The following is an 11,067-nucleotide window of genomic DNA, read 5'->3' as shown; positions in this document are numbered from 1 at the left end:
ATGGGACAGGAATATTGCTGTTCTATGTGCCAGTGTATGATGGGCTGTGGAAATAGCAGCATGGCCCAGGCCGAGAGCTTCTGTTTTCTACTGCTTGTTAAGGTTTAATCTTTTGGAATATCACTCCCTCTATGCTGATGACTGCATGGCTAGGCACACCTCAAAAACCACTTACAAATTTGCTAATAAAGCACTGTTGGTAGAAACTCTGATGGCAATGAGATGTTTAGGAATGAAATAGATCAGCTGGTTAAGTGGTGTCACAATAACAATCTTGCACTCAACATTGGCAAGACCAAAGAATTGATTGTAGACTTCATGAAGGGGAAGTCGGGAGAACACACCAATTTTCATTGAGGGGGTAACAGTGGAAAGGGTGAGCAGTTTCAAGTTTCTGGATGCCAGTGTCTCAAAGGATCTATTCTGGATCCAACATGTTGATGTAATTACACCAAAGGCACACTTGCAACTATACTTCATTGGGAGTTTGATCTGTCACCAAAGACTCCAGCAAATTTCATCAGATGTGGAGACATTCTGACTGGTCGCATCACCATCAGGTAAGGAGCGATCGATGCACAAGATCGGAAAAAGCTTCAGGGTTGTAAACTCTGCCAGCTCTGTTATGGATACAAGCTTCTCTACCATCAAGAACATCTTCTAAAGGCAGCATCACTATTTGGGACATACACTGTTGTCATTTCTACCATCAGGGAGGTAGTATTTGAGCCTGAAGACCCACATTCAACAGTTTCTTCCCCTCAGTCATCAGATTTCTGAATAGTTAATGAACGCCAACTACCTCACTGTTTCTCCTTTGCACTACTGATTTATTTTTATTGTAACACAGTATACAAAATTATGAGGGATATAGATAGGGTAAATGCAAACAGGCTTTCCCATTAGAAGCTGTAGTTTAAGGGTGAAAGCTGAAGTATTTAAAGAGAATCTGAAAGGGACTTCACTCAAGAGGGTTGTGCAAGTGTAGAGCAAATTACCAGCAGAAATAGATGCAAGTTCAACTGCAACATTTGAGAGAAATTTAGATAAATATATGAATGAGAGGGGTATGGAGGTGTGGGTAGATTACACTAGATGAATAACAGGTCAGCATGCACTGGATAGAATGATAGATCTGTTTTGTGCTGTAGTGTTCTATGACTAGTAATTTGCTATGCCTACACTGTCACAGGAAAGCTGCACCCAGCAAGGACCCCAACCATCCAGACCCTGCTCTCTTCTTGCTGCTGCCATCAGGAACAGTAATTCTCCCTTAACTATCGGTCTCTTACACCACTTACTCTTCCCACAACCGATGGACTCTTCATCTTAGTATTTGCTTATTTATTAATTTCTTCTGTATTTACACAGTTTGTCTTGCTGAGTGCAGTCTTCCATTGACTCAATTGCTTCTTAGATTTACGGTGTAAAATAAATCTCAGGGTTGTATATGGTGACATATATGTACTTTGGGTAATAAATTTACTTCGAACACAAATTTCAAGACTTGTCAGTGGCAATAAACCTGTTTCTGATGTTAAAGTCATAGGAGTAAGAGGTTAGAGGGAATGTTTCCCGTGAGAGGTGATGATGGAAGCAGAGAATGTATACAGTATACCACCTGAAATCCTCACTCTTTGGGTTTTTTCCTGTTTTCTGGATGCCTGCAAAGAATAAATGACAAAAACATTAGAACCTGAGCCCCCCCCTCCCCCTCCCATGCACAAGCAGCAGCAAAGCATTAACCTCCCCCATTTGCACAAGCCACCCCCACCATCCAATCAATTATCTTGATGTTGCGGTGTTTGCAAACTCAGCAATTAGCTTGCAGATGTTTCACCACCAGTCAAGGTGATAACTGAGCACTGAGGATGTCACCTCAATTGGTGATGAAACATCTGAAAGCTAATCGCCAACTACACAAAGAGGCAATTGTACCCAAGGTCACCAGAGAAGTAGCAGGCAGATTGATAAGGCAGGCGAGTGGTGGGATCAAACTCAAAGAACAAGCTGTAGGAAGACAAGACTCACATGCTCCTGTCTTTATCAACAGTGCCGAGGTTAAAAGCTTCAAGTTCTAGGAGCGAACACCACCCACATTGACACCACAACCAAGAATGCTCACCAATGCTTCTACTTCTTCAGGATGTTAAATAAATTTGGCATGTTGCCATTGACCCTTATTAATTTTTTTCAAATTGATCAACCACAGAAAAGCATCCTATCTGGATGCATCACGGCTTGGTATTGCAACTGCTGGGCTTGCAACCACAGGACATTGCAGAGTCGTGGAAACTGTTCCACAGGCATCATCAGCCCTGCTATAAAATGTGATCATGACAGATCAGAGAGTCTGTCACAATCACATGATCACCCTAACCCAGTCAATGAGCAAGTGAAAGTTGAAGACTCCATACAAACAGCATGCTGCTGGATTGATGTGCCACCATGCCAAAACCTAGCAAGTCGGTCAATGGACACAGGCAAAACCCAACAAGTGTTTCATACGCAGGAGGCAATGAAAGAACTGGGTCTAACCAGGCCCTTCAGTCCACCAAGTCTGAACCAACCATCAACTATCCTTTTATATTAATCCCACGTTGCTCTCATGCTACAATTCAAGATTCTACCACTCTCTTCCATACTAGGGGCAATCTCCCAATCAATTTATGAGACATGGGAATGGACCAGAGACAAAATTCACATGGGTCAAAGAAGGTGCAAACTCCACAGAGCACTGGAAGTTAGAACAAATCTACGTCACTGTATGTGTGGGGCAGTGGCTCTGCAATCCATGCAGCTGTAACTACTATAACAAGCTTAAAATGAAACATCTGTTAGCCACTCACTGGGACCTTGGTCAGCAGATGAATTTTTACCCAAAGATTACCTGGATCCAAGGTCAGGCTGACGACATTGATTATTCTCAGTGTAGCATTGATCCTACACACCCTGCTAGCTCTGCTGCTGCCCAGGCCACTGGGACTCTTGTTCCACCTCCCATCTCCATGGCTATATAGGCCCGTCTTTCCATGCAACTTTTCCCAGAGCTCCCCGACACCAGTTCCCCACCACTCAGTGGGGCAGTGCTCCCTGTGACCCACCCAATGACTCCTGTACTGCCGTCCTCAGCCCCAGTCCGCTTCAGGTTCATACCTGCATTCTCAGGTGCACCACCATGACCATCCTGCCTAATATAGGCAAAGAACCAACACAAACTGTCACTCCATTCCATTGAGCCTGCCTCATCCAGCCAGATGGTTGCATCCGTCCATCTGCTCCCCAGTTCGAGCTGATGATCCCCGACCTCCATGCTGGAAAATGAAGCAACAAACAGCCAAAAGAACTCTGTTAGGCAGCAACTGCAGAAGATGGTTGATCTATTGGCTCAGGAATCTGCATCAGGACTGAGTATACAGGGAAGATATCCAGTGCCTAGAGGCGAGAGGGGGAGACAGAGACTGGAAGGTGATGGGTGGAGATGGGGGAAGACAAGGGGTAGGAATAGTACAGGTGAACGGGGAACCTGGGTGGACTGGCGGGAGTGGATGAGGAACATAAGGTTACCTGAAGTTCATACCATGGGGCCATCTTTTCAAAACCTGCACAATGCTTATGGAGTTTGACAGAGGTTGCATCGAAACAAGTCTGGATCAGTCAGTAAAACAATTATACAGTTACAAGAGTTAATCATTTTATTGTGTTTTAAGGTAACAGCCCCAATATCATTTCAGACCATTTGTACTGTTTCCATTTCAGTGTTGAATACACACCCTAAAACTTAATATTTAAATATAACTAAAATGGTCAGTGACTAGGAGACCTGGGTACTTTGGGGTACTAGTGGTTGTGCTGAGATAGGAATTGCAAACCATGATTGAAACAAAAGATTGCAAGAGATTAAAATGGGAGATACAAGTAACCTCCTACTCAAGACCAGACAGCAGCCAGATATCAGATTAACTAGAGACAAGGGTAATGAACAGAAGTAGCTGCTTTCCAGTCAGGAATATATTAAGCATTTGAGGCCCATACTATTCTACTAGATCTTTTACTGCCCTTTACACTGTTCAGGGTCTCCCTTAATGCATACATAATGTAAAGCAGCCTTCCACACAGTAAATGTAACTAGACCTAAAGGATTACTTAATACTGCTGTTTGGGGAACTTGTGGGGCTTGCCCAAAGCTGGGCTGGAGAATGAGGCAAGTTAATCGGGACATGTCACTTCCAAAAACAAGCAACTGAACCCATAGCTTTGTAGCAAATATGCATCCACCACAGCTCTACAGATAAAAAACAAATAAGCTAAAATTAGCTGGCAACTGACTCGTTGCCAATCTGTCAGTGGCGGAAATGTTACACGTCAAAACTACAAGCTGCATCTGCCATGGTATGTTACTTGGAGAAACAGCAGCCTGCGGCTGCAAACAATATTCAAAGAGCAACTCCTGACAGCAAAGCCACAACATTGATCAAATGCTTCTGTCACACCAATAAACTTGAGGTAAGGTGGACTGTAGATCTATTTGAATTGGATTTCACCATTAAAATTTCTTAATAATTAACCAGGACTCCAATTCCCAAGACTGCAATGCTCTAGTGTGTGGAGTTTATACAATTCCCTTTATTGTTTTATATCTCTCCAGTCTGATATCAACAATAGCTGTATTAATAATGCAGGTACAGAATAGTAAAGGGAAATTGTAGATTAATGTAAAGTTTATTTGCTATATACAAACCAGCAACACACTGATCTGCTGGGATACTTCCACAATTGAATTCAGTGAAGAAAACTAAGACACTACATTGTGAACAAAAAGTAAAACATACTCTTAATGTCCCCTGAAAAAAAGGCCAATTTGTAATACTGTTAACTTCTGAAACAAATCAAAAGATTCAAAACTGCCCAGTTAAGGGTATTTTATGGATTTACTGGGGTTGCAAGCAAAGCTTAGTTCTTGGCACTTGCATTTAAAATACAAGATTTATTCAGTCAAAGGTTAGACATGACATGAACTGTTCCTCAGGCAAATGCTCTCCATTCCCAGAAGGTTAAATAAAAGGCATTCAATGGCGCTTCTGGAACACACATCAAAAGCTCTCTACAAAAATAAAAGTGTCACTAACATGCACATAGACCAGAGGTATTTTGTGATCATCTAAGCATTAAAAACTTCTGCAAGTTTGAAGTGTTGTAAACAAGTTTTATTGGCAACAGATGTAGTGGGAAGGCAAGCAAGTGAAGGTGGGTACATCTGCCCTGCACAGTTTGGTTCAGCTTCAGGCTGCACTCAGTGTTTGACACCTTCCAGAACCAAATACCAGCTTTATTTCCTTCCCATGGCACAAGCCTAATTAAAATATTGTGAACGGACATAAACTAAGCAGGAACAGAAGCGGGCCATGTGCTATCAACTTGTAAAGGGGAAACACTCAGAAACTGGAACCCATTCAGAGAGCTATAAGAACATCACCCATCCTCAATGTATTCCAGGCAACTAGACACAATTTCAGGAGTCCAGTGTAATAACTTGGCAGGCAAGCCAAGGGATCCATAGTGGTTTGATGAAGGAAAAAAAACAAACTAGGCCGAAAATATTACCATCAGCAGATGCATAGAGACATCAAAACATTGAATGATTGTGTTGAACAGTGCACTGGATGAACATTGCTGTTTCATTATGACCCAAGACCTGTTCACACAGCAAGTCCAGAATCACAGCTGGAGGAATATGAAACAGATATTCAAAACATCTTTTTACTGATTCTTGTATTTGCTCAAGTTCTAAAAACCCACTTCTAAGCAGACAGGACTGTGATACCTAATCTACTTCAACCTGGTTCCTTCCACAGCTCCAGATTTTTAGGCACTAGGTACATACTTTGGTTTGATGGTGACATTTCCCCCTCCCCTGCAGCAGAACTACCAAGGCATTTGTTTAATGCTCTGTGAAATATGAACCTGATCAACAATCATGCCCACTTGTCAAACACTATTCAAGGGGCCACAAAACAGATTAAAATAACCACCCTATCTGAAGAAAATCCAGTTAGCAACAATTTCTCACCTGCCCATGCGTGGCTGCCACCATTTATTCACCCACCACTGCTGAAATATTGGAAACCAATGATCAACTGACCTTCCCAGAGAAGAATCCTTCCCCTCTGAGTCCTGTGGTCGTGGTGGACAATTTCTGTATAATTACTCAACAGGTATTATCTGTGTTGGTATTACTGACCAAGCCCAAATGGGCAGCCATTAATAGGTGTGGCAGGGTGACAAGCCTCAGCTTTTAGTGTTGCACCGTAGTTAACAATATTCTCACACAGCTCATTAATTCAGTGCACATGTATTAATGTAGTCTTGAACTTCAAATAAAATCAACTAAAACTGAGGATAGAAGTCAAAGAAAGCTCAGTTTGAGATTGGATTGTTCTGTCAAAGGATAGCTTTTTTTTGAGAGGCTGTGCACTTGCACATTGTGTACGTGAGGAAGTGTGTCAGCCACGAAGCAAACTCAACTGCTGCCATCATCACCTGCACTAGATCAGCACTACTGATAGGGCAGTGGGACGCACGTGGTTAATAATGCACTTATTCTTGTCTGACACACAACATCAGCCATCAAGGTGGTAGATTAAGAAACTTTCACTTTGGAAATTATTTCCAAAACAAAAAGGCACATATTTCCATGGGAATAGTTTCTGCCTGCTTCGTAGGTTTCTAAATTTCCTGAACAACAGACAAGGATAATTGTTAAAAGTGGAACCCTGGCCTTCCTATTCCGAGATACGAACAGCTCCTCATTGAGTGAAACACGAGTCCCCAGGCAAGTCTGCAGAATACCCGCTTTCAAACCCAAAACGTCTTGGTTGATACTGCCCAACTCCACAAAATGTATGTTGACTCCTGCAGGCAACTTTTCTGGATGATTAATTCTGTTGCTGTCTATTCAGAGTGTTTCCCCTTTAAAAGCTTGTTTTACAGGTGTGACAGAATTGTATAACAGACATCCATGATTGTTATCTACAGCTATCTATCTGATTGCATCCAAAAACATTGGTGACTCCTCTACATGTTGTTTGCAGCACAACTGGCTAATATATATATATATATGTACGTTGTATTGAAAACGATTGAAAAACATTCTGGTGAGTTCAGATCCTCATTCATTCAGCTGTGACACTGTTCAGGATAATGCAGTATTGAGTCTCAGTCACATCCCTGCATGCCACTATTGATAAACATAGGAAGGAGGAATATCCATTTGAGTGTTCCAAGTTTTCGGGGCTTGGCCAACTACACACTTATCCCAGTTGACTACAAGTTCCAATCTGAGGCACCGGGACTGACGCTGTTCCTCTCCTCTATTTCCACTGGTTAGTAATGGTGTTGTTTTAATGGGAAATGGGAACAGCTCAGACAGAAACGTTAAATTCCAGCAGCTAAGCAGATACTCAAAAAACCAATCGCTTTTCCATTGCAAAATGATGTGTCCCCCTTTAATCTGGAAGCAATGCACCAAATGTTGATGCTGACTGTGTGATGAACAGGCAGATGGAGGTGACCAAATGTTCAGACCTTCAGGTCACTCATTCTCCTCAGGATTCTGGGGGTCGATGATCTGGACATGAGTGAAGGGGAAGAGTCCTTGCCGACCATTCACTTCACCCTCCCACTGGCCACTGATGTTCATTCTGGTCACTTTGACGATGTCGCCAATCTGTTGGAGAAGAAGACATCACATTTCAGTCTCTGTTAGTCTCATCCATTTCAACGCCAAGAATGGGCAATCGGTAAAAAAGAACAAAAGTTAACCAAGGAGATGGTCTGAATGGTATGAAGACTCCACCATGTATAGTCCACTCTGCCCCCAAACTGATGTACAAATTCCCAATGTCAACTGATTTACAATCAAACCATTGCTTAATGCTGGAGAAGTAGTACTTCCGTGAATAAAATGTTTAACTGAAAACAAAAACAATTGTTGCATCTCATTCCGAATTCTCCATCAATAGATTATTGCACTGCCCATATCAAGTGTTACCAGAGACCAAGCACCCAACAGGTTTACATTCTAGGCGCTGCTATACCACAATACAGCTTAAAGGGATAAAACAACAAAAACACATCCCCAATGCCCACCCCTCATCCCTTAAGCCCATACCAATTAAAAGCAGACAGAAGTTTTGGCAATGTGTGGTGGGCATCAGTGAACTACAGTGCTAATCTACCTCTATTGTCTCCTTTACCTGCACACCAAAACCAGTAACAAACTCCAAATTAGTCAAACAGGACCAGCTTCTGATTCGTCAAAATGCAGCAAGAAGCCAGGGAAACAAAACTAAATACATTTGCTATTTATGTTTGAAGTTTTAATAACACAGCAAGGTGCCCAGACTGAGACAAGGGGAAAATTCTTCAGTCAGGGGGTGGTGAATTTGTGAAATTCAATGTTATAGAGGGCTCTGGAGGACGTCACTGGCAATTTAAGGCAGTGTGTGACAAATTCTTGACTGGTAAGAGTGTTAAGGGTTACAGGGAGAAGGGAAAAGAATGGGGCTGAGATGGAACAATACATCAGGCGTGGTGTAGACTTGATGGGCTGAATGGCCTATTTCTGCTACATCTTATGTCTTTGAGGTCAATATCAAATACTTGGCACAGCGCAAGTTTATTGTACTCAGTGGTATGTGCCTGGAAAGGTCTGCTGGATGCAGATACGATAGTGGTGCTTAAAAGGCTTTTAGATAGTGTAAACCGCTGTCTGAGGATATAGATCACATAGAAGAGTATAGTTTAGTATCTTGTTAGGCACAAACTTGGTCAAGAGCTTGTTCTTATGTTGTACTGCTCCGTTCCCAGTCTATGATATTAATCCTTAGAGCAGCCAAGTCACAAAACCTGAGCGCAAATATATGTCAAGAGGCTAAACTGTATAAGATGAGAGGCATTGATTGTGTGGATAGCAGAGGTTTTTCCCAGGGCTAACATGAGGGGCCATAGTTTTAAGGTGCTTGGAAGTAGGTACAGAGAGGATGCACTGCCAGCAAAGGTGGTGGAGGTGGATACAATAGGGCCTTTTAAGAGATTCTTAGACAGGTACATGGATCTTAGGAAAATAGGGGGCTATGAGGTAGGGAAATTCTAGGCAGTTTCTAGAATAGGTTACATGGTCAGCACATCGTGGGCCAAACAGCCTGTAATGTGCTGTAGATTTCAATGACTCTATGAAATAAGTGACTCATCTTTTGATTTTTCTTCATGTCTGACCTTATTCTGAGGCAGTGACCTGATCTGAGAAATCCTAGTCATCATTCCGGCACACAGCTTGCGAGATTCCATTTGAATTTCAAGTCCTAATCAAATCGGACTTCAAACTGGATTTAAACATTACTAGTAGCCACAAGGATGAGAGAGATAACTACACTCTCCAACAGTAAATAAGTTCGTAAGGAGCATTGATGGAGATGGATGTTGGGGTGCAAGTACATAGCTCTCTGATGACAACACAAGTATACGGTGATGAACATCATTAGCCGGGGTGCTGATTACCTACAGTTGTAATGTCTCCTGGATTAGAATGTATTAGACAAGCGTGTCAGAGGATGAAGGGTGACCTAATAGTATAGAAAATCATGAGAAGCATAGCTACAAGGTGTGAGGGGAAAAGTTCAACATGGTAGGTACTCAGATTCAGTAATGCTGTCGAGGCATTTAGTAGGCACATGGACAGATAGAGAACTCTTTCTGACTAGCATCATGCATTGAAGGGCCTGTTTCTGCACTGTGCTCTTCAGTATTCAATACCAGAGCAAGCTGCTTTGACACAGTACACAGTATTAGCATAAGCAATGAATCACTTTTTCATGCTGTAAAGGTGTTCTTCGCCCAGCCACAACCTAGACATAGAAATGAAGCTGGTTCACAGTGTGTCCTTGGGACTTGATGCTTATTGCTGGTCACAGCACATACACGGCAGAGTTACAGATGGCATGCTGAGGGAACACCAGGGGGCAGTGCAAGCTGAAGAGCAGTGACTGAGAAACATTGAAAACCTACAGCACAATACAGGCCCTTCGGCCCACGATGCTGTGCTGAACATGTACTTCTTTAGAATTGCCTAGGGTTACCCACGGCCCTCTATTTTTCTGAGCTCCATGTACCTGTCCAGGATGCTCTTAAAAGAACCTATCGTATCCGCCTCCACCACCGTTGCCGGCCGCCCATTCCACACACTCACCACCCTCTACATGAAAAAAAAACTTATCCTGATATCTCCTGTCTCTACTTCCAGGCACTTTAAAACTGTGCCCCCTCGTGCTAGCCATTTCAGCCCTGGAAAAAGCCTCTGACTATCCACACAATCAATGTCTCTCATCATCTTGTACACCTCTATCAGGTCACCTCTCATCCTTTGTCGCTCCAAGGAGAAAAGGCCGAGTTCACTCAACCTGTTCTCATAAGGCATGATCCCCAATCCAGGGAATATCCTTGTAAATCTCCTCTGCACCCTTTCTATAGTTTCCACATCATTCCTATAGTGAAGTGATCAGAACTGAACACACTACTCCAAGTGGGGTCTGACCAGGGTTCTATACAGCTGTAACATTGCCTCTGGGCTCTTAAACTCAACCCCACAGTTGATGAAAGCCAATGCACCGTATGCTTTCTTAACCACAGAGTCAACCTGCGTAGCAGCTTTGAGTGTCCTATGGACTTGGACCCCAAGATCCCTCTGATCCTCCACATTTCCAAGAGCCTTACCATTAATACTATAATCTGCCATCATATTTGACCTACCAAAATGAACCACTTCACACTTATCTGGGTTGAACTCCATCTGCCACTTCTCAGCCCAGTTTTGCATCCTATCGATGTCCTGCTGTAACCACTGACAGCCCTCCACACTATCCACAACACCCCCAACCTTTGTGTCATCAGCAAATTTACTAACCCATCCCTCCATTTCCTCATCCAGGTCATTTATAAAAATCACAAAGAGTAGAGGTCCCAGAACAGGTCCCTGAGGCACACCACTGGTCACTGACCTCCATGCAGAAT

At 42.9% G+C, this 11,067-nt stretch overlaps 1 protein-coding gene across 1 annotated transcript in view; it reads right to left on the bottom strand.

Moving 5' to 3' along the window:
* Positions 1 to 4,703: 4,703 nt before the first annotated feature.
* The window catches only part of crkl (v-crk avian sarcoma virus CT10 oncogene homolog-like), a 71,821-nt gene continuing 65,457 nt past the window's right edge, over positions 4,704 to 11,067 (bottom strand). Inside the window, exon 2 of the mRNA XM_063031716.1 lies at positions 4,704 to 7,726. Coding sequence (XP_062887786.1) covers positions 7,592 to 7,726 — 135 coding nt within the window. The 3' untranslated portion in view covers positions 4,704 to 7,591. The remainder of the gene's footprint in view (positions 7,727 to 11,067) is intronic.

Source organism: Mobula hypostoma, chromosome 23, assembly GCF_963921235.1.
Source record: "Mobula hypostoma chromosome 23, sMobHyp1.1, whole genome shotgun sequence".
In the NCBI taxonomy this organism is placed as follows: Eukaryota; Metazoa; Chordata; class Chondrichthyes; order Myliobatiformes; family Myliobatidae; genus Mobula; species Mobula hypostoma.
This window is presented reverse-complemented; position numbering and strand designations above follow the sequence as displayed.